The sequence below is a fragment of the Rhinolophus hipposideros genome, assembly GCF_964194185.1.
Source record: "Rhinolophus hipposideros genome assembly, chromosome: 8".
Taxonomy (NCBI): domain Eukaryota; kingdom Metazoa; phylum Chordata; class Mammalia; order Chiroptera; family Rhinolophidae; genus Rhinolophus; species Rhinolophus hipposideros.
This window is the reverse complement of record NC_138054.1, coordinates 90,823,926-90,847,693: the sequence shown is the minus strand read 5'-3', so window position 1 is coordinate 90,847,693 and position 23,768 is coordinate 90,823,926. Positions and strand designations below refer to the sequence as shown.

The following is a 23,768-nucleotide window of genomic DNA, read 5'->3' as shown; positions in this document are numbered from 1 at the left end:
CTCTGGTGCACTTGGACTTTGGGAAGCGAGAGCAAGTCTCTAGGTGCACCTCAGGGAAGGGAGCAGAGGAACAGCAGAGCTCCCAGGGGAGTGAGGTCTGGTGGGGCTGCCTGGACCCTCCTCCCTCCTCATGCACATCAGTTTGTCCCTAGAGCCAGCCTCCCAGCAGAGAGGGGCTGTGCTCGTGGTGGGCCTAGGCCCCGCCCCAGCCGGCCCTCCCCCTGCACCGCACAGCCTCTGACTGCCCTGCCTCTCCCCCCAGTCCACGGCATCAAGTGGACCTGCAGCAACGGGAACAGCAGTTCCGGCTTCTCCGTGGAGCAGCTGGTACAACAGATCCTGGACAGCCACCAGACCAAGCCACAGCCCCGGACCCACAACTGCCTCTGCACCGGCGGCTTGGGTGAGCGGGGGCCCCGGGTGGGCAGGCAGGCGCCACGGAGTTCAGGGGCTTCTGCCAGGCAGTGGGCAAGGCTTTCCTCAGGCGTCACCATGATGTCCGATGAGGGGAAGGGTCAGCCAAGCAGACTCACCCTGGTCCTGCCCCACCCTGCAGGCAGGACAGCCCACGTGGGGCAGGAGAGAGCAGTTTCCAGGGAGGCAGCTCCATCTAGGAATAGAGGCTGCAAAGTGGGGGCGGGGGGTGCATGGGGTTGGGGCTCCTGGCCTCCGTCCACCCAACTCAGTGCCCTCCAGTCCCGATGATCTGGGGCAGCATCAGCAAGAGGTCCCGGTCCCCAGGACTGGGTCAATGTGGGTGTTTCCAGCTCAGTCCTGAGTCAGCGAGACCACTCCAGCTGGACCTCTTTCTTTAACCTCCGTCTCCTCCAAGAACATAAAGTATCCCACCCTCTCCATCCCCGTGTTCCAATGTTTCTGATAATGCTATTTGCTCTTTGCAATGTGCTTTCTTTGCTCCCTTCGCTGCCTTAATTCAACATGCCCATTACAGGGTCACGCCACTTCTCTGCAATGTCTTCCTGCATTTAGGAATCTTGGTAGCAAGGCTGTAACAGGTTCAGGGGGAGAATTCACCCATTTATCAAAACCAAGTGACCCTTATCAGATGAAATGAAAATAATGACCAACGGGGAGTGAAAAGAGAAAGAAAAGCCACCTGGCCGCTGGTGGGAGGCCTTGGGGGACAAGCCCGAGTGAGACTTGCCAGAGCTCAGAATCGCCCCTCGCCTGAGGCTTTTTTCTTCTCTGTCACTGAACTGGGGGTGTTAGAAGGATTTTGTTCCACAAAGAGCTTAGGACAGGTCCAGCTAACGAAACAGGACTGTGGCCCCCAATACCTTCCTGCCTCTGGAGAAAAGTCTAGAACTCTCTTTGGTCCTGGAGCCTGAAAGCTAATCCAGAGAGTGCCTTGCTCTCCACCCCCACCCCCCACCCCCAGGGCCCTGTCCCAGAAGTGGTTCCCTGCCCAACTGCCTGGAAGACAGGGGCTTCCTGAAATTCTGCATGGCCTGAACAGGCCTGGAAAGTTTCAGGGAAGGGGATACGGACCCTGCCACCATCTCAAGGGCTGAGCCATCCTGGCCAGCAAGAGCCTTTCCAATGAATGTTGTCTGCCTCTGAAGGTGGAAAGGGCTTTCCAGGAGGATGACAATCTCTCCAACTTCTTTCTCCTTCCCTACCTCCTGTGTCCTGGTATTACTGTGTGAAAAGCCAGTCAAGGGAAAAGGCCCCTGGTCTGGAGGATGGTGACACAGGGCATGTGAAAGCCCCGGGGCTGGGGGTCAGTGGGTCCCAGACCCTGGTGTCTATTACACACCAGCCACAGGGGGTTAGTGTTCTGCCTGGGCTCGCGGGTCGGGCTTGCCAGGCCCTCGCTGCCCAGAGATAGGGTCCATGCCGCCCCGGCTCTGACTCTCTCTTTGTGTGCGTGTGTGTGCGTGTGTGTATGTGCATGTGTGCGTGTGTGCGTGTGCTCTGATCGCAGGAGCAGGCAGCAGCGTGCACCACAAGTGTAACAGTGCCAAACACCGTATCATCTCGCCGAAGGTGGAGCCACGGTCGGGGGGCTATGGGGGCCATTCGGAGGTGCAGCACAATGACGTGTCGGAGGGCAAGCACGAGCACAGCCACAGCAAGGGCTCCAGCCGCGAGAAGAGGAACGGCAAGGTGGCCAAGCCCGTGCTGCTGCACCAGAACAGCACCGAGGTCTCCTCCACCAACCAGGTGGAGGTCCCCGACACCACCCAGAGCTCCCCCGTGTCCATCAGCAGCGGGCTCAACAGCGACCCGGACATGGTGGACAGCCCTGTGGTCACAGGCGTGTCCAGCATGGCGGTGGCCTCCGTGATGGGGAGCTTGTCCCAGAGCGCCACGGTCTTCATGTCTGAGGTCACCAACGAGGCTGTGTACACCATGTCCCCCACCGCCGGTCCCAACCACCACCTCCTGTCGCCCGATGCCTCTCAGGGCCTCGTCCTGGCCGTGAGCTCCGACGGCCACAAGTTCGCCTTCCCCACCACGGGCAGCTCAGAAAGCCTGTCCATGCTGCCCACCAACGTGTCCGAAGAGCTGGTCCTCTCCACCACCCTTGACGGTGGCCGGAAGATTCCAGAAACCACCATGAACTTTGACCCCGACTGTTTCCTCAATAACCCAAAGCAGGGCCAGACGTATGGGGGTGGAGGCCTGAAAGCCGAGATGGTCAGTACCAACGTCCGGCACTCGCCGCCAGTGGAGCGGGGCTTCAGCTTCACCACCGTCCTCACCAAGGAGATTAAGACCGAGGACACCTCCTTCGAGCAGCAGATGGCCAAAGAAGCGTACTCCTCCTCCGCCGCGGCCGCGGCCTCCAGCTCCCTCACCCTGACCGCCGGCTCCGGCCTCCTGCCTTCCGGCGGCGGCCTGAGCCCCAGTACCACCCTGGAGCAGATGGACTTCAGTGCCATCGACTCCAATAAGGACTACACGTCCAGCTTCAGCCAGACGGGCCACAGCCCCCACGTCCACCAGACCCCTTCCCCGAGCTTCTTTCTGCAGGACGCCAGCAAGCCCCTCCCCATCGAGCAGAACGCTCACAGCAGCCTGAGTGACTCTGGGGGCACCTTCGTGATGCCCACGGTGAAGACGGAGGCCTCTTCCCAAACCAGCTCCTGCAGCGGCCACGTGGAGACGCGGATAGAGTCCACATCCTCCCTCCACCTCATGCAGTTCCAGGCCAATTTCCAGGCCATGGCAGCGGAAGGGGAGGTCACCATGGAGACGTCGCAGGTGGCCGAAGGGGGCGAGGGCCTGATCAAGTCTGGGGAGCTGCAGGCCTGTAGCTCGGAGCACTACCTGCAGCCCGAGACCCCTGGGGTGATCCGCAGCGCCGGCGGCGTCCCCATCCTCCCTGGCAACGTGGTGCAGGGACTGTACCCCGTGGCCCAGCCCGGCCTGGGCAACGCCTCCAACATGGAGCTCAGCCTGGACCACTTTGACATCTCCTTCAGCAACCAGTTCTCCGACCTGATCAACGACTTCATCTCCGTGGAAGGGGGCAGCGGCACCATCTACGGCCACCAGCTGGTGTCCGGGGACAGCGCGGCGCTGTCGCAGTCGGAAGACGGGGCGCGCGCGCCCTTCGCCCAGGCGGAGATGTGCATTCCCTGTTGCAGCCCCCAGCAGGGGGCCCTGCAGCTGAGCGGTGCGGAGGGCGGGGCCAGCACCATGGCCTACATGCACGTCGCAGAGGTGGTGTCTGCCTCGGCCCAGGGCACCCTGGGGATGCTGCAGCAGAGCGGACGGGTGTTCATGGTGACCGACTACTCCCCGGAGTGGTCCTACCCGGAGGTAAGCAGCCGCCGCCATCGCCTCCCCACCTGCCCATGCGCATGCGCAGCTAAGGGGCGCTCATTTGTGGCTCTCTGGACCATACTGACCAAGTTGTCCCCTCCTTCTGTCCCCAGGGCACCTGAAAGACCTCCACCTCTCTGAGCGGTGGTTCTCAGTCTTCCCCAACCAAGTAACTTTAAAGTCAGGGGTCTCCTCAGAGGCCTGGTGGCCCTCCCAGCTCTGACCAGAGCTGTCCGCTGTCACCTGACTTACATGTTAAGATTCCACCTATGTTTGCTTTGCTTCTGGTGGGGCGGGGTTGGGGGAGGATCCTAAGACTGCTGAAAGCAGTAACATTTGAAAATCGCCACCATAGATCATTCATATCCATCGCTCTTCATTTGCTTCACTAAACAAAACGAATTCCCATCAAATCGAGAGGGAGGGTACAGCTTCTGAGTAGTCATCCTGAGATTTCTTGGTAAATCCAGCCTCTGCGAAATCAAAGCCATGCCATGTGACCCAGGACCTCCCATCTGTGCCCCTTACCTGCTGTCTCAGTTCAGAGGGCTGAGATCTGACCTTGAGAATCACTGCTCCAGAGCCCAGGACTGCAAGAAGACCCAGGCTTTCCCTGGTGGCACAAGTGTTTAAGGAAGGAACCTGTGCTTGTTCTCTGACGTAGAATGGTGTAGGAAGGGGACAGAGTGTCCTGAGCTTCTCCTGTTGCACATGGGGTCACGCTCCTTGACTCCTCCCAGCCGGCCTGCCAGGTGCTCGGGACCCAGATCGGCGCTGTGTGCCTTTCCACATCCTCCTCCGTGGCCATGGAAAGAGGCCAACACTGGTGGGCCGTGTACAAGCTTGGAGGCGTCCCAAGTGTCATCGTCTTGACCGGAAGGGTCAGCCCTGCTCTGCCTCTCTCCTTTATGGCAAAGCTAAGATCAAATCTGTATACGTACGGCTGTCCCCAGCTCTCAGCCATCACATCAGCCCAGCCAGTGGCCCAGCCTTCAGACAGGAGCATCCTGGGAATAGACAGCAGGTGCCCATAGGCTGTGTGCACAGCGTGTTTGCACAAGTCCTCGGCTGTGCAGAGGCAGCTGTCCTGTGTGGTGAGGAGCGTAGGGCCAGGGTCCGACAGTCTGGTTTCAGCTCCTGGCTCCACACTTCCCAGCCCGTGACCTTGGGCCGGGATCTGGCTTTCCTGTCTCCCCCTCGGTGGGTGTGTGAGGACTGAGTAAGTGCTCCGGCAGCACTCCAGAAGATTCTGAGCAGTTTCCTTTTGGTGTGGCTCAGTGTGACCCCCTCGGCGACCCTGAGCTCAGTGGTATCCTCTTAGAGCCCACCATGTTTTCCTGGGGTGAAAAGCCAGCTCCGCCCAGCAACTTGCCCCCATGGGGTGAGAAAGCAATTCAGGGATGGGGGGACAGCCTGGGACTGGGGTGCAGTGAGGTCAGCGTTGGGAGTCGGAGCTGTGTTTAGACCCAGAGACCTGGCTCTCTGGGCCTCAGTTTCCTTAACTGTAAATGGCTGAGAGGCGTAGCCTCAAGTCCTCCCAGTCCTAAGACTGGGGAGATTTGGTCCTCGGACACTTGGAGGGTCCCTGGAGCCTAAGTCCTTTGGGAGCTGGAGGGCGGGTGTGCAGGTCTCTGGGTCAGTCTGGGCTTGCACTCCGGCCTCCTTGGGCCCACAGGCACTGGCAATGGACCTTTAGCAAGCCTGGCCCTCCCTGTTCTGTCCTGAGTACCAGCCTGCAGATCTCTAAGCTATACCTTGGAGAAAGTCAGTTCATCAGCTCACCACACGAGGGCGGCAGGGGAACGGGAAAGGGATGATGGTCCAGGGGGCTGGCAGAGGGAGCATCCAGCCCTGGTTTTCCAGAAGCTCTCGGTGGTGCCTGCTGCCAGGAAGCAAAACCAGTTCAAATTCAATTTGATTTGGAAAATGCGCAAATGTCACCCAGCGGGGCCCTTTGGGGCCAATGTGACCGCCTGGTGACACTTCTACAGAGACCCCAGGGGTTTCTACCGTACCATCCTCTCCCACCCCGGCCACTGCCCCCAGTCCTGCAATAGAACCACCCCCTCCTGGGTTCTCCTGCAGAAGACAGCACCTCCTGTCCTGACCCTTCCCTCCCCTCACAGCTGGCATGCTCGCCCCCTCCGTCTCTCCACCGACAGGCCTGCTTGCTGACTGCCAGGAGCACGGTGGTAGCCAAGTTCTGCCAGACTCAGGGAGGGCTCTGCTGTGAGACACAGGCCCAGGGACGCTCACTAGTCTGGAAATACGGGGTCAGCTCAACAGTCGCTCAGCGCCCCCACCCAGCTCTAAAATTTAATAGTGCCCCGGCACCCATTTTGCAGGAATGCTAAGACCAGGGCCACCTTGCTGTCTCTTCTCAGAGGGGCCCCCCTCCCACAGGCTGCTCCCACTTCTCCTATGCTTTGTTCACCTCTTCACTTCCAGCTGCAGCTGGTCACCAACACACACACACACACACACACACACACGCACGCACGCACGCGCTGGAGGCACCCCTGGCCCCCGGGATCTGCCCTAGGTGCATAGGAAATCTGGGTCCTTTATCTCAAGGACTCCCAGGGCACAGAGACCTCAGATGGCATTTCTTGCTCAGTCCCCTCCCCCACACCCGTCTGCGTCATCTCCCTCCACTGACAGACACTCCAGCTGCACCAGGCAGAGGAGGCTGCAATGAGGGCCTTCAGGTGCCTGCGTCACAACAATTCAGCACAGCGAGGAGAACGTTGCCATAGAAACCGTCCCCTGGACTGATGGATGCCCGGCCCATCCTGTGGCGGTTTCCATGGAGAAGGTCCTGCTGTGCTCCAGTAATTTCAGAGTTCTTTGTTCCTCCCAGCAGCCCTGGCTTTGCGCTAGCCGCTGTTGACTGGGGCTATTTTTTTCCTTTTTTTTGTCACATGGTAACTGTCTGTGACCTTTTGAAGTCACTGCTCTTCCACTTCCCGGGACCCAGGGAGGACTGTGCCCTGAGCAGACCTCTGGGGCGCCCAGGCCTCCCAAAGTCAGGTTCTGCCTGGGCCATGGGGCACGTTTCCAAGCCCGGCCCCCACCCCCACCCAGCCTGTGGGCTACTCAGACAGAGCTGCAGATCTCCCTACATCAGAAGCAAGGAATGCTAAGGCCAGAAGACCCCCTAGAGATCAAATGCTACCCAGAGAGGCTGGGCCATGTGCCTGAGGACACCAGGCTACTGAGGCGCAGGGGCAGGCCCCCTGCTTTTGGCTCCTGGTCCTGTGCTCTCTCCACTGTCCTCCAAACTTTGGTTGCCTGGCTGTAAGATGACTTCTCCAAAGCCAGCCCAGCCCAGAGGAAGGCCCATCCAAGAGCTCGGGTGGAAAGCCTTCCAGCCTGGGACAGCCCCTCCCATGGCGGAACCCTCCCTCTTTGGCTGGGCTATATGGGGAGTCACCTCCACCTCAACCCTCTAAACACCCCTGGGCCAGGTCTGGCTTCCAGGAACATTGTGGGAGCCTCGGGAACAAGCCCACGTGGAGGGTAGGGGTCCCTCCAGGGCAGGGGTGGGCCAGTGCTAAGAAGAGGGCACTGATGAATGGATGACTGAGGGGAAGAGAGCATCTCGCTGGCATGGGGCAGCAGTGGGAGAGCTGGGGTCTGGCCTCCAGCGGCCTGGAGAGATGAGGGAAAGAGGGCCTCCCCCGCAACTCACCCACTGCTCACCCCTCCACTTCCAGTCTCCAGTCCGCATGCATCTCCGCCTTCTCCACCCCGAACACTAGGTGGCGCTCTCCACCCTGTCCTGCGTAGCTCCTGGCCCCCTGGTGAGACAGGTGGATGCCTGGAGCCTGGAGGTGGTCCTACCCACGGGGAGCCAGAGAGGCCAGCATCCCCACCCTCTGCACCACCAGGGCATGCCTCCCCGACTCAGGAACTGGGCCCTCCCCTGGGCTGTCTGAGCAATGTCTGGTACCTACAACTCATCGCCTACTTTGGACACGATGGAGTGCAAGGCCGTGCTATTAACCCCTAAGCAGGGACAGTGGCCGTAAAGCAGGACTGACCAGGACACCAGGACATAAGCTACCCGGCTCACTGGGTGGCATGCCCTGGCAGGTTCCCGCAGGAGGTCAGGGAGTGGCCCAGCCTCTCCTGTGCTCTCCTGCTCCTGGCGCCTCTGGGGTCCTTGGGGGAGGAGCTGAGCAATGTCATTGAAGCCCTCCTCCCGCATCCCCCTTTCCCAGCCCACCCCTCACCCCCAGCCAGGCTGCCTGCACATCAATGCCCATGTATGCTGGGTGTGTGCAGTGAGGGGGCCCAATTAGCTGTGCGTGTGCAGTGAGGGGGCCCTCATGGTTAGCACAGAGATAGGAGCCGTTGCTCAGACCCTCCCTTTACCCAAGCCCCAGCTCCAAGCCCCTCTCCAGCCAGGGCAATCTCTAAGCCCCTCCAGTTCACCCCTCCTTCTCCATTCTTCTGTTTCTGCCATCTTTCTCATCACTTCTTCATCCATGTCTCCCTTCTTTGCCCCCTCCCCTGGCTAGCGCCACCATACCCTGAGAATCCTGGGTCCCTTCTCATTTAGCCACCAAAACTTCCAGTCCCTGCGGTGACACTAGGGTGCTTAGGCCTCTTTTCAAAACTCGAAGCTTCCTCAGTCGTCCATAAGCACCTGACAGAGAAAGCCCTCTCCGTTCTCCTCCGCTGCCTTCCAGGGGTCCCACCTGCCCAGTTCAGGTGCATCAGGGGCTGAAAAGCCTTCAAAAACTCTATTCTGCCTTTTGCCTGGAACCAAAAGTTATGCAGGAGGACGTGCCCCCACCCCCCCACCCTGTGCTGGATGCCAACTGGGGAAGGCCATAATCACCTGGGGATCCCCGAGGGGCAGGGGCGGAAAGGCTGGGGGCCCCTGTTTCCACTGCAGTCCTGAAACAGTGGTCCTCAAAGGTCACGCACGTGATGGGGGAGGAGCAGACCCCCATCTGAGCAGTGAAGCTTCAGAGTCCCCAGCTGCCCCTCTGGCTGACACTGTGTCTGCTGTCTGTTCCCTCCAGGGAGGAGTGAAGGTTCTCATCACAGGCCCGTGGCAAGAAGCCAGCAATAACTACAGCTGCCTGTTCGACCAGATCTCAGTGCCTGCGTCCTTGATTCAGCCTGGAGTGCTGCGATGCTACTGCCCAGGTGAGAAAGCCTGGGGCCCGGGAGCGCTGGATGGAGCGGCCTCGGCTGACCCTGGGCGAGTCGTGGCATGGGACTGGGCCTCGATTTCCTCAGCCATGGAGAAGCGGGTCCCAGATGGCCTATTATAATGTCACCTGTTCTGGCTCATGGAGCCCACATCAGACAGGGGCACAGCTCGCTTGGCTGGGAGTCTGAGTGACGAGGGGATGATTTAGAGAGTCAGTAAGCCAGGTTCACACCCCCAGGACTGGCCACAGCGGGAAACTCTAACAACCACCCTCGGCCCGAAGGGTCACGCGAGCTGGGGAGAGGTGGGCGAATCAAGGGGCGGCAGGAGCTGCATCTGGGGTCAGAGGCCACCTGTGCAGCAAGGCAGACCTCTCTACTCCTGCCCAGGCCTCCCACCGCCCAAGCCAACCAGAAGCCACAAAAACGAGAGCCCAGGCCCTGCGGTGCCCCTGGGGCACAGAGCAAGCAGGTCAGAGAGGGATGGAGACAGCCTGGCAGGTGGCGGGGGCAGGGGTGTCAAACTAAGAATAATTTGCAGAAACACCTTTGAGAATTTGATGAAGCCGTCTCCCCCGCGCCCAGGAGAAGGCACGTGCACAGAACTTGCTTCTGGGTTCAGGGGCAGGAGCCCCTGTGTCCTATCCCTGTAGCTCTGATCCACCCCCCCCCCCATGGTTTCATCATCATATGCTTAAGTCGTCCTTGACCTCTGGCCATTGCTACCTCCCCAGTGGCCTCTCGGCTCCATACAGGCAGAGTCTCCTCAGGGCTCACAAAGTACCTGGCACGTCACAAGAAAGAAAGCGTGTTTGTGAAGGAATCTGTTTCTAGAGCTCATGCTTTCTGTTCCCTGGGCTGGTGCTAGGAGGACCCCTTGGCTGGCCCCTTGCCCGCATCATTAGCCCCAGGGATGGCCCGCCCAGTTTGCCCAGGCAATGAATGGAGAGGCAGACGGGGGTGGGCTGGCAAGGGCGGCGGGCCCCACCCCATGTTATCTGAAGCCAGCAGCCTACAAAGGAGAGAGAGCATCCTCTGTGGATGGCTGGGGATGGGGAAGAGAAGTGGGGGCAAGGGTCCCCAGGAGCAGAGCTGGCTGGTGCCAGGTTCCGCCTGCGGTACTCCCACTGGAGCCTTCTGCCACCCCAGTTGTCTGACTCCCTTCATCATTCCCCTAGCCTGGGCTCCTGAGCTCACAGGGAACATTCTTTCTTCTCTCTCCATTCCCCAGTGCAGCCCACCAGAGCAGAATGTTCTAGAGCTGGGCTCACACACACAGCCCCCACTTGAACCCGGCATCTCCTTCACCACAAACATCCCAGGGAGCCAGGGCTCATGCCCATGGCAGCCTCCCCTGCTGGCCCTGCCCCTCCCCACCCCACCCCACCTCTACCCCCGGCTGCCTGGCTGGCTCCAGAGGACCCATTCAGCCCCCTTTACTCCTGGCATTCCTGTTGGGCCTGGAGCATAGCCATCCTGGATGCCAGCTGGGCTGGATCAGCCTATCACAGGCGGGGGCTATGTGTGACTAATGCAGCCCCCACACCCCAGCCATGCCGGCCGGGAAGGGGGAAAGGGCGGCATGTCCACTTATCACCTGCTGCTGGAACAGGCCTTGCCTGGCCTATAAATAGATGCCACTTCCTATACCTGATTCTTGCCTGGCTGAGAACCCAGACCTTGCCCGTCCTAAGTTATCTGACCCTCAACCAAAAGACTGGCCTTTGTGTGCCCTCTGGATGATGTCCCAGGCCAGACCTGGCAAATCCTGGGGGCTGGGTCAGTACACTGCAGTCTATCCCAGATCAGCCAGTTCCTGGGCCTCAGTGTCTACAACTTTTAAAACCCTGCCAGATGGGTGAGAGCGCAAGAAGAGGGACGGTCCCCAACCTCAGATCACCTGGCTCGCATGCCCAATTCATGAGGGCACTCCACGAGTGAGGCCTGCACTCTTTCTTGCCCAGGGGTGTAGGGGTGAGGATGATGGTGAGGAGAGGGTGTTAGGGCTGTTTAGGTCTCAGCAGGCAGCTCTCCTGGTCCCAGAACTGATCGGGGTCCCCGGAGCTGGCAGGCAGACTGCCCAGGCCACCGTCATTCAGACTCTTCTAACAGATTGCATCTCAAACCAAGGGACGAGGGACAAGAAGCCACAGCCTCAAGGCAGACTGAGAGCTGGGGCTGTGTCCCTAGAGCACTGTTCTGTCCTATAGCTGACCACAGAGAGGGGGGTCCCCTTGGGACATCTCTGTTTTGAGGCCCAAATTGAAACATGTCACTCTGTAAGACAGCTCTGGATGCATTCATTCATTCATTCATTCATTCACTTCTCCATTCATCAAATAGTTTGCCAGGTACTGGGTAGGTGCCTGGAATGGAGCGTCTCCAGGGCAGGTGAGTGACCACACGCTTGGAGGTCTGCCTGGGATGCTGTCAGAGCTCTGAAGGTCTGGATTTGGCTGGAGATCCCTGCCTAGGGGATGCCACAGGAGGTCCTGTGGGACCTGTACCCACCACGAAGCCAGTTGGTTCAGCTTGTGGTCTGGAGCTGAGGGGCCACGTAAGGGTGGAAAGCACAGGAGAAAAACGCCACTGGTCACGCTTGGACTGTGACTTCCCGAAGACCTACTCCAGGGATGATGGCATGAAACAGACCCCTGCGGTCCATAGAGGCCACAGGCCAGGGAGCTGGTTTTCCCGTGGGAAGTGAGGTCTACCTGAGACGTCCTCAGAGGGAAACGGAGCTTTACTCTGCCCTGGGGAGCAGCTGACTTGGACAGCTTCCTCGCGTCTGTGAGCTTCTAAACAGCAAGAGCCTAAACAGTAACACAATACTCGTGTGCGTCCTCCCTGGAAATCAGTCCTGGGACGCCCTGGGCACTGGTAGCTGCTGTTCCAGAAAAGCAGGACAGAGCCCTGATGTCCACCAGGGGCCCTCAGTTTGTCTCTGGGCCACAGCCCCCAAGCCAACTCAACCCCAAAACTGAAGTAGGTCTTCGTCACGGCCAGGCTTCCCTCTCGGTGACAGTGAGATCATCCCATTCGTTCATTCAACCAACACGGTCTTCCCCGAGCCTATGTGGGAGCCAGAGCAGCTGATGAGTCCCTCTCGGGCCTGCCTTCCCAAAGCTTACTGTCCGGGCATTGGAGGGAGGCCCAAGCTTCATGCCAGCACCCCGGCTTGGCACCAGGGGGCCCAAAGTAGCAGGCACAGCCCTTGCTCTCATCAGGGAGGCAGAAGAACTTCTAAAAATACATGGAAGGCTGTGCTAAGTGAGTCAGGACAAGCTCGTAGGGAAAGGTGAAACAGAAATAAGCACGAAGGAGTCTGAAGTGGAGGCTCTCCGTGAACCCCGGCTAGAATGAGTGGGACAGGAGGAGAAATCAGCCAGCCATGGGGCGAGGTGGGAGACCATTCATTCATTCATTCATTCATTCATTCATTCAGCAAATCTGCACTGAGCTCCCGGTCCCTGCCCTCACCATGGAGCAGAGGAGCAAAGAGGCAATTTCAATACGCGGTGTGAAGCAATCACAGGACGCCCAGCGGTGCTGGGGTCCAGAGAAGGTCCCCACAAGCAGTACTACCTTTGGGCCTGGAGGAATGAGCAGGCATGGGCTGGGAGTGCCCAGTAACAGGCACTGGGACGGGCCCTCGGTTGGTACACCAGGCTGCAGGGTGCCGACCCCCGGCCTGACCTCGCTTTCTTTTGCTTTCAGCCCATGACACTGGTCTTGTGACCCTACAAGTTGCCTTCAACAACCAGATCATCTCCAACTCAGTGGTGTTTGAGTACAAAGCTCGGGCCCTGCCCACGCTCCCTTCCTCCCAGCATGACTGGCTGTCACTGGACGGTAAGAGCAACGTTCGGGTCACCTTGCCAGACTCTGGGAGAGGGACACTTGGGGACGTCGTGCACAAAGTGTGAAAAAGGAGGAAGCGTCCGGGGTTCCTTGTTCCTGATCAGAGCAGGCAGGGAGGGGCGCGAGTCTCCGCCACAGGAGGACTGACTGGGTCCCTGCTCTTAATCTCAGGGTCTTCCTGGGACAGGATGAAGTATGTGGGTTTGGACCAGCAGCTGACACTCCTGCCAGGGCGCCTGCGTGGCCAGACAAGCCCCCGAGTGGCTAAGAGGCCCTTCTCTTAACCGGCCCCAAGCAGCAGAGTGCAAGCATCCTCTGCTGCCCCCCAGGGCTGTTTCCAGGGTGCCCTTGAAGGTCCTGGCAGCCATCACCAAGCCCCAAGCCTCTCAGAGACAGAAGGAATGAGGGAAGCTGGGGGAGGCAGCTCAGGGTGGACTTCTGGCAGGTTCCAAGGCCTGGACCAAAAGGTTGTGTGTGGACTGTATCTGCCTCTTGGGTATAAAGAGCCAAACCTTGTCGTGGAAGCCCTCAAAAACTCGTCACCCCCTGCTTCTAGGCTGGTTTTACTTTAGCCTCTGCCCCATAGAGCATCTGAAATAAGCCCAGGATTATGATCATGGCTTAGGGGGAAGGGCTAGGGAGCCTGAATAGGCTCCAAGGGAGGAGGCAGGACCAGCTGGCCATGGAAAGGGCTCCGAGTGCTGCTGGCCTTGGCCTTGTCCATGGGGTTGGTGAGTGTTGGCTGCTCCCCCTGGGGCAGCAGAGGCTCGGCACAGACAAGCTGCCAAAGATGGGCGGGGACGCGAAGGTCAGAGGCTGCCTTCCAGGCCTGGACGTGCCCAGGAGAAGCCCCAGAGTTGGTCTGGGGGGCTGAGCTGATGGTCTGTACTCTGCACCGGGACAGCGTGGAAGGGAGGGCGGCGTACAACCTCAGTATCAGGGCAGCCTACAGAGGTGCCAGTCTGTGGGTACCTTGCTGGAGACCTCACCAGCCTGAGGGATTGGGTCTTGGCTAAGCTGACCTTGGGCCCTCTGCAGGGGTCAGTTCCTAAGCACCCTCTACCCACAGCACCCTTTGCCTTCCCGCCTCTCGGACTCCCCTAGCTGATGAAGGGTTTCTGGGTTTGGCTTCATGCCCTGGGCAGCTTTCCTGGGCCACCCTGTGTGCAAAGCTCGGCCTCGCCCCAGCCCCAGCAGTGACAGGGTGCCTGGCAGCCGCCCTGGCCACTGAACCTTGTGAGTTCCCAGAGGTGGCTTTGGGTCAGCAGTCATCTGCACCCTGGCAGCGGCTGCCTGGGAGCACCAGGCTGGCCTTGGCAGCGACTCTGGCCAAGGCTGGAGCCAGCCAGAGCTATGAGCATGACCTGCAGGATGTAACAGAGAAGGGCAGGGAGACCAGGGGCTCCCCTTCAGGAAATCCGGTTTCAGTTTTGCAGAACAAATGGGAAACACAGCGGGGACTCTGCAGAGCCCTGGCTGTCCCTGAGTGACCAGGTCACCTCACCAGGGTGGCCTGAAGGATGTGGGGACCAGTGTAGGACCTGCCTGGGAGATAGAGCCCTTCAGAGAGCCAGATCTCAGCCAGGAAGTTCGTTGGAGTACAGGAAACATCAGCGGCCCCCTGAAAGCCCAGAGAGCAAGCTGTACCAGGAGGCTGCCAGCAGGGAAGGTGCTGTGATGGACAGTGGGGAAGGGTGGCCACCTTCACTGCTTCATGACAACGTGGCCCAGTGCCCTCAGCTGTGCCAGGCCCCCTGGGCAGTGGGCCTGCTACCCAGCTGGTCACCTGCTCCCACAGCCCCCTCCTTGGGGACTTGGAGCTCTGTCCTCTGGTCGGCCTCCCCCAACCCCTGGCAGAATACGCAGGAGAGGTGGCAGGAGTCAGGGAGGGGACACAGCAAGACCACGGCCCTCCAGAAAGCCGTTTGGCCCCTGAAGGAACCGGTGCGTCCCTTTCCCTTTGGTCTTGGGCAGGTGTCCTTTAAGTGATGGGAGGGGAAGTTTGGTCAGAGCAGAGGAATCGTGAGACCCCACCCTGCAGGGGGAGAGGAGTGAAACCTCCATCTCATGCTTTTTCCCCTGAATGAATACAAGTGACTTATCCACCCGAGGATCATTTCCCAGACTTTCACAGGCCTGATAGATAATAACAGTGGGGGGAGGGGGAGCAGAATGGCAGCGCCGCGCCAGGGGCATAATCTGCCCGGTACAAAAGGGACAGCTGGGACAGCCAGAGGGTGGAGGTCCCTCCGCTGCTGGCCAAGCCGGTGGCCTGGCAGTGAACTTTGCGCCCGGGAGGGTGCTGCAGTATCCCCGCTGTCAGAAGCCTTCCTCTCCTCTCCCCTCCCAGCTCTGCGGCGCCTTTCCTCACCTCCTCCCGCCCCCACGGTTGCTGGGCAAATTTTCCATTAGAGCGGCTGGGAGGTGGAGATGCGCGCGCCACGGCGAGCGGAGGGAGCGGCGGTGGAAAGGGGTGGGGGCGAGGGACTGCAGCGCCGAGCAAACTGGGGCGCTGCGGCCAGGAGGAGGCGTGCGCGCGCGCACACACACACACACACACACGCACACGCATGCACACTCACGCATGCACACACACGCACGCACGCACGCCCACCAGGCGCAGCTGCAATGCAGGAGCCTTCGCGTCGGACCCGCCGGGACTGCGGCACCGCCCCGCGTGGGAAGGGCCTGCCTTCCCCAGCCCCGGGGCGAAGCAGTGACGCGCAGAGCCGTGCGTGCGCTCTTGCCCCGGCGGCGCCGCCGGCTGTGAGCGGTTCTGGTTTTCTCCATCTGTCACAGTGCTCTCGATCCTAGGGGCGCTCTTTGAGCCCCTCCCCCACCCCAGAGCGGGAGAAAGGTTTCGGGAAGAGAATTTCTTCCTTCATTTGATTTTTCAAATTCGCTTTGTTTGCCAGACTAAGGGCTGGGTGGGAGGCGTGGAGCGCACTGAATCCGGTCGCGTGCACAGCAACCATGACGCAGCCTGTCCCGGGGAACAGTCTTTGTCTCAGCAGCCGGCTCCGTGGGGGCATTGGCCCTGGCTCACCACATCCCCAAAATCTCAGCTAGGCCCAGCCATCCAGACCGAGACTGAGCCTGGAAATGGGAGGAGAGCAGGGGGTGCGGGAGAGGGGGGGCTTGCGGGGGAGGGGGGGAGGTTTAGTGGGGGATGGCAGGGGGCGCTGGCACGGTCCAGGCTGACCTTGGGGAGATCAGCCCTCTGGGTCCCACGAGCTGCAGCGCTTCCCCTACACCTACGGGCTTCCCCTCCCTTCCCATGCCCGCACTGTGAGCTCTAGGGGGCACAGGCCCTTTCTGCCTAGCACAGGCTGGCATGTGGTAGACCACAGTACGTGAATGTATGCTGAGTGAGTGAATGAATGAATGAGTGCCCGCGGGGACACACGAAAAGAGCTTAATCCAACCCAGGGGTCAGGAAGGCTTCATAGAAGAAATGACCCTTCGCTCAGACCTCAAAACTGAGCAGGCTGAAAGGGGCAGGAAGAAGTACCCAGGGAGAGGAGGCAGCAAGACTCCAGGAACTCCCGTTTTCACTGTTTCTTCCCCCAAAGCTCCAGATGCAGAACACATTTCCCTGGGCCTGATCCCAGGCCATTTGCACCAGGACTGCAGGATGGTCTGGAGCAGGCCAGCATGCATTTGGGGGTGCAGTGGGGACCTCTTGCAGGCTAGAGGCAGTCAGGCAGCAGGGTTTACCCTGAAGTCGGTTTGGGGAGGGATTCTGGGAAGTGTCACTTCTGCCTGCTGTGGGTCCTGTGCAAATAGACAGCCAGGGCTGTGCTGAGCGCAAGGAGGACGTGCCATCTGTGTAGATGTAGGCACATCTGCCTGTGCCCGCATTTGCAAAGGCAGTAAGCCTGGGAGGCCCCACTGCGGCTCTGGATGGGGGGGGCAGGCCCACCTCCGGCTGAGGGCACCTTAAGTGGCCCCTGTTCCTGGAAGGGAATGTGAGTGGAACTTTGTTTGCCCTGTTCTTTCTCCTGCAGCTGTCTGATTTTAGCCCAGGGCCAGGTTCAGAAGACCCAGGGTCCCCTGGCCCCGTTCTCGGGACCCCATTAAGCTGCTTATACTTACACTCTATTTTCAATTGCTTCTAAGGCCGCTGAGCCTCCTTGCCTGAGTGAGAGTACTGCACCGAGGCTTGGATGCAGCTTTAGGGGTTCGGCCAGCTGGCCACCTGGGCAGGCCTCCTGCTGACCCTCGGGGTCTGGGAAGGACCTTGTCATCTCAGGCAGAGGGGAGAGCAGGGTCTGGAGCTCACACCTCAGGTTCCTGCTTCCTGCGTAAGCCTCAGGGCAGGCGGATACCCCAGGCAGCCTGCCCCTCCAGCTCACCAGGAGCAGAGGAGGTGATCTGCTCAGCTAACCTCTGGGGCTGCCTGGCTCCGGGTTAGGTGTGTAGGAGCACTGAGAGACTTGCCCCCTTCTAAGGAAGTGAGGAGAAGGAAAAGCAAGGTTTGGCCTCCCTGCTTATCTGACCAAAGCCTGTGTACTAACAAATGGAAGACACGTAACTGGGCTGGTCCCCAGCTCTGCCCGCCCCTCCATCTCCAAGCTGCCTGTCACTGGCATATGGCCGTGGTCCTGCCAGCCCCTCCCTGCAGGCTGGTTTCTGATAGCAGCCTCCATCCACCAGGAGTGGGAAACCACACAGTGACTTAGAGACCACGGGTGCAGCCCAGTGGCAACAGGGAGAGGCCATTCCAGCTGCAACACTGCCCCCAGGAAGACTCTGGATGCTTTCCCCCTCCCACGATGACCCTGCAGGGCTTTCTGATGAGCGTACCTCATCAGAGCTGGCTCCGCTGGCCTGGCTCCCTCCCTCCTGCAGACCCTCCAGCCCACATTCTAGTCACCCTCTCTGGGCCGTCTGTGTGATGTGGAATGGTCCGCGTGTGAGAACATGCACAGAGGTGGGCAGAAAACAGGAGCAAACTCCGAGGGCATCGCTTTTACCAATGATGCAAGGGGAGAGCAAAGGTTAAGTAATTTGGCTGTAAATATTTTAAAATGTCACCGTTTTACTAAAATATATGCAGTTTATTTTATGGAGTAGAATACAAAATTCATAAGTTTTTAAGATAAGACACAGCATCAGTGAATTGTCTTGACTTTGGAGAGCTGCCTTGAATTATATCCTCAGTCAATGCCAAGACCCTCCCTCTTCTGCCCCTGGGAGCACTTTGGGGGAAAAGTGTAAAAAGTGCTGACATGGGGGGTCTTCCCTGTAAGTAAGAAGGGGGCACTGCATTCACCTGGGGTGGAGTCTGGGACACACCAAGGCTGGCTACCTCATGGGTCTTCTGGGGACTCCTTGGCACAGTAGTGACCTCAGAGACAAGATGGCAGGGGAAGAAGCTGGTGCGACTCGGTCTTATACGTGGGACTTGCAGCTTTGTGCAGGACTCACTTCCTCTCGGAGCTGCAGCCCATCCAGCCTGTGCCTTGTGCAAAGCACAGGCTCCCTCATAGGGAGTCTGTTCTCTGTGGGACCCACATCATTACAGTTTGAATGGTGTCTGTCCTTAGCCCTCCTTAGCCAGGGGCCAGGGGGCCCCCTGGGGCAGCAATCTCCTGCTGTTTGCAGCTGGGGCCACCACGCCAAATGGATCTGTTTGGAGCTCCTCTGTGTGGCAGGGAGTGGGTCACCTTGGGACTGGGCCTCAGCCGCCTCCTCGTAGCAGTGACAAATGGTGCCCTGCAGTGAAACAGCACTGAGGAGGAGATCCAGCATCTGCGGGGGCTGAGGAGGCAGCCTCTGCGTCCTCATCCTGGCTGTTGAGGCAAGAAGCAGAGCAGACTCCGTGGGGGACCCCAGAGCTCAGGCAGACATGGCTGCTTTTGCAGGATTGCCCCCCTCCCCTGGCTACCTGAGGGTCAGGCTCATTCAGAGGCATGAGGTGGGTGGCTCTTACCCTCTGGTGGTCAGTAGCGACCAATGTGTCCTTGACTGTGGCATTAGTTTCCTAGGGCCACCATGACAAGTGACCGCAAACTTGAAATGTATTCTCACAGTTCTAGAGGCTCAAAGTCCAAAATCACGGTGTCATCGGGGCCACACTCTTTTGGAAGGCTCTAGGGGAGGCTCCTTCTTGCCACTTCTGGCCCCGGTAGCTGCTGGCAGTCCTTGCCTTCCTTGGCTGTTGGCAACATAACTCCAGTCTCTGCCTTCATCATCATATGCCATCTTCCCTCTGTGTATGTCTCTGTGTCGCTAGTTTCTCTTTGGATTAGGGCCTACACCCAATCCAGTATGAACCCTCTTAACTGGAACTAATTCATTACAAAGACCCTATTTCCAAATACGGTCACATTCTACGATAGAGGGAGAAGAGAGTGGCCTAGGAGAGAGGTGGCTCATGGATGTTAATAGAACATTCCAGAAGGAGCTGGTGATGGGGACTGAGAAGTAGCAGTCCTGGGAGTCAGAAGGATACAGGGGAGGGTGGAGTCACAGAGCCCACAGTTAGAGGGTTTCACAAGGGAGGGGGTGACCAATGCAGTCGGAGGTGCTGAGAGTCCTCAAGCCAAATGAGGAGCAATCAGGCCATGGGAGCTCCCTCCTGGGCCACTCTCCTCCCTCTGCCCACTCTCCCTGAGGGCGTATCCCTGCCCAGGACTCCCTTTACCACCTGTAAAGGTAAAGATGCACTGATATCCTCTCCTTCATGCCTCTTCTCAGATCCAGAACCACCTGTCTTACTCCCCTAGGACATCTGTGCCCAGATTTCTCTCGGGCAAGTCGACATGTCCAAGATGGGACTCACAACTGTTCTGTTGTTGCCCCTGCCTCCCCAGTTCTACGTCTCCTACAGTATTCCCCACCTCAGTGGACAGCCCCACCCAGAAAACCCAGCATCATTCCTGAGACCTCCTACTCGCTCCCTCCCCCACATCCTGTCACCTTCCCAGTGGTTTCCTTTCCCTAATTCTCTCACTTCTCCCCACCCCTTCTGCCACCACCTTAATTCAGCCCAAATCATCCTGCACATCCTAACCAGTCATCGGGCCTCTACTCTTCCTCCTTCCAGAAGATCCAGTAAACATGTACTGAGCACCCAGGGTGCCTCAGGTACTGTGCTCAGCTCCTGGACCTTTAATCTTGTGGTTTCTATTCTAGTGGGCAACAATGACAAATCACCACGGGAAATACCACGACACTAAAAATGGGTGGCCCAATAGAAGATGGCAGGGAGGCTAGCTTAGGTTGGAGGGACAGAAGAGGCCCCCACGGGGAGGCCATAGGACAGGAAGGAGCCGGCCACCCTAAGATCACGGGAAGAACATTCCAGCAGAGGGAATAATGAGAACAAAGTCCCCAGGGAGAGAAGGGGCCTGGAGTGTTGGAGGAACTGATGAGGCCACCATGGCTGAGCCCAGTAAGGGAAGGCAGTGAAAGGGAAGAGGCCATGTGGGCCCTGTCACCGGAGGCAGGGAGCTGGGGTTTTACCCTGCTGAGAGTGGGGCCGTGGCAGGCTCCCAAGCAGGTAACTCAACTTGCTCAGGTTTAGGTTTTCAAGACCCCCAGCTGCTGTGTGGAGAATGAATTATGTCTCCTCTCTCAGGGGTCCCCCGGGACACCCTGGCTCCAGCGCAGGTGAGAGCTGATGGGGCTCCAAGGGGACTGGTAATGACGAGTCCCAAGAGACAGTGTAGGGACGTGTGGAGGTAGATTCCAGGATCCTGCTGGTGATCTGAACAGGGAAGATGAGAACAGAAGAGGGGTTTTGCCTAGAGGCGGGGCTTGAGCTGCTGGGGGGGACAGTGGACCATTTCCTGAGATGAAGGGGTCTGAAGAAGTGAGTTTGGAAGAATCTCCTGTTTGCTTTTGGCCATGTTAAGATGGGCAGCCTTGTTAGAGTTGCCAAGTGTACAGTCGGGTTTGAAAGTCTACAGGCCAAGGAGAGGTCCCAAATGCAAATAGAATTTGGGAGTCATCAGCTCGTAGGTGAAATGTAAAGGCATGGGTCCACATGCGATCGTTCCGTGAAAGTGTGGATAAAGGAGAGGAGAGGGGCAGGGTCTGCCATGGGCTCCCCCAAATCTGGATGTCAAGCAGAAAAGGAGCGGGCAGAGAGGCTGAGGAGAAGTAGCCTGTGAGACAGGAGGAAGATGGGGAGGATGTGATCCCGGTGAGGCTAAGAGAAGAGGGCCTTTCAAGAAAAAGGATGTGGCAGCCATGTCACATCGCAAGCGGGACGTAGCGAAGCCCATTCGAGGTCCAGGAGACCCCTGCAGGAAAACCTGAAGGCAACATGAATTTGAAGAACCCAGAGAAGTGGCTGGAAAGTCCAGATAAGATGGTGCCCAGCCTGCCTGTGAGCTCAGAGCCATGGCCTTCCCCTGGCTGGGGCAGGACAGGAAGGACCAGGAGCCTGTCAGACTCACCTGGCCCAGGAGACCCTGTGCTCCACCACCTCCGGCCCCCTCGTGCAGTGAGAGGAAAGGACCCAGGCCCTGCTTGTCCTGCCTCACCTAGTGGTGTTGGCCCAGCAAACCCTATGATGGGTCTGCGGGCCCCACGATGACAACTCCCCTGTCCCTAGGCTCCGAGGCCCATCCTGCACCCGCTCTGAGTCCCAGGGACAAGCCCCAAAGCAGGAGCAAACTGTGATTCACCCCCAAATGGTGTGTGGACGTCAGACCCCCTAGAGATGGCTCTCTACCCCCTGTCTGGTTGTGTGGGTGCAGGAATCCTGAGGGTGGGTGGGAAGACTGTCTGGCAGGTCTGCTCGGGCGGTTACACCCTGACTTAAATCAATTACGTTGGGCTCCCATTCTTGTGCCACGTCATTTGGACACAGGGCAGCTGTGCTCCGGAAGGCACTAGCCTAGAAGAAAGCCTCCTGGCAAAACTGAGACCCCAGAGAGACCAGCAGGGGTGGGGATGCTGCCAGCCCAGGCCCTCCTTTCGTGGGCCTCCGTAGCCCTTCCTAGGATCTGGCCCCAGAATCTGCCTCACTGGAGAAGAGCGGAGATGGCCATCTGCTTGTCCGGCGCTGGGGAGCAGTGGTCCTGAGACTATGAGACTCAGAACATCATCAGCAAGGAAATGAGGGCTGCGCAGAGTGGGAGCTGGCGTGGCCTCCAGGACGCAGTGGGGCCCTAGAGGTCCCAGCGTCGTGTCAGAGGAGACACGTTCTGCCCGATCCAGCTCCACGCAGGACTGAGAAGGCAAAACAGCCTCTGGCTGGGGCCAAGAGCAGGCCTCTCCTTTTAAACCTCCTAAAAATACACACGTTTCTCATCCCTTCCAAGCAGCCCAGCGACCTTGTACCCCCTGCCTCTGTGACAGCAGGACATTCAAAATAGTCTGATAGGCTGAAGACCAGCTTCCTCCACTGCCGTAACCTGCTGACGCTTTCCACTTGTGAACTCAGAGCCCTTTGTCTGAGACAAAAAGGGACAGACACGTATGTGTCAGATGTCCCATATTTAATAATAACAGAAGACAGTATAAGGAATCAGTGGCAGAGTAAAAATAGTCGACACACCAGAAACCAACTCAGAATCTTCGGGAGTTTGAACTTGAAGGAAACGCAGTTGTCTCATAGTCCAACCTCCTCATCCTCTGGAAGGAATCTGCGCCCCAAGAAGAGACGTGACTTGCTCCAAGCCATTGCTGAATCAGGACTCATACTTCAGCGTGTTCTCCTCCCTCCCACCCCCTCCCCGTTCTCCATCACACAGTCAGAACCAGCAACACTCCAGCCGGAAGCCAGAAGCCAGGACACAACGGTGGACGAGCCTGCCCGGCGCCCTGGCCATGTGGTGGGTGATGGCTTCTTAGCTGGTCAGTGTTTGCTTTAGGTGTCCCGGCTGAGTGAGCATTCACACCAACAGAGAGGGAACAGCCAACCGACACCCCCCCCACCCCCCGCATGCTCCAGGACCCTCGTGCAGAGGGACCAGTTCTGACAGCGCATGAGCAAAGGACGGGCCTTTCTCTGCCCGAATCTGCAGTGTGCTGGGATGTGAACAGGGAACTCTGCCCCAGATCTCACCCCATTCTGGGGGGCCCACATTTAGAAGAGCTGGTGACATCTTGGGTCACTTCAGTGGCACCAAGCTGCATTCATTGATTTTGAGACAGGTGGAAGGGCCTTTCCGGATATGGACTCACTCAAACTCCCCCACAGCCTACGAGGCCCCCCATTCTACAGACGAGGACACTCAGACACCACAGCAAGGAGGTGATAAGGGAGTCACACCCAGGTGTCCTGACCCTGTCCTCCTGCCTGTGACCTCCGTATGATGAGTCTTCCACCAGGCCTCTGCTCCCTTCCACACTTGTACTGCATATGTCCTGACCTCCACGTCTAGAAGCGCCCCTTGCTGCTCCCTTCCCCCTGACTTTCCCCAGTTTGCAAGCTTAGAACCTTCAAAACCTTCCTCCTCCCGCTTCCCTCTGCCATTTTCCTATCTCAGACCTTTACTATCTCGTGTCTGGCCTGGGGTCTCAATTCTTTTCCTTCCCATCCATGCTCTAGATTACTGATGCGTGCAGAAAGGATTGACAGACCACTTACTGTGTGCCAGGCTCTGCTAGGTGCTGGCCACTGGGAGCGACAGGCAAGAACCCCGGCACCCATAACCCTGAGTAGTAAGCTATTAGACGGGGACGCACAGGGCTGACGGGAGGGGAGTGGTCATCTGTTCCTTGGGAAGGTCAGGGTGAAGTCTAACTGTCCCACACAGAATACAGACCCTTTACAGGCTAACCTCAGCCTGTCTCTCATCGTCAGCCCTCTGTCTCCCCCCGCTAATGCTTTCCCTCCACTCTACTAAATGCTCAGATTTTCCCACACATACCGTGCTTCCTACCGGAGCCTTCACACGTGCTGTTCCTTCTGGTCCCTCGGATCTTTTCCCTGTGGTCAGTTTAGAGAACTCCTGCTCGATGGAAAATTTCCACTCTAAGGCCCTTTT

The 23,768-nt window shown here is 58.6% G+C and overlaps 1 protein-coding gene across 17 annotated transcripts in view; it reads left to right on the top strand.

The window, feature by feature from the left end:
- Positions 1 to 23,768, top strand: part of CAMTA1 (calmodulin binding transcription activator 1) — an 807,730-nt gene that overhangs the window by 718,725 nt on the left and 65,237 nt on the right. For all 17 annotated transcript variants that reach the window (XM_081054811.1, XM_081054796.1, XM_081054795.1 and 14 more), the window contains 4 exons: positions 263 to 403; positions 1,946 to 3,789; positions 8,826 to 8,952; positions 12,676 to 12,810. In XM_081054811.1, coding sequence (XP_080910937.1) covers positions 263 to 403; positions 1,946 to 3,789; positions 8,826 to 8,952; positions 12,676 to 12,810 — 2,247 coding nt within the window. The remainder of the gene's footprint in view (positions 1 to 262; positions 404 to 1,945; positions 3,790 to 8,825; positions 8,953 to 12,675; positions 12,811 to 23,768) is intronic.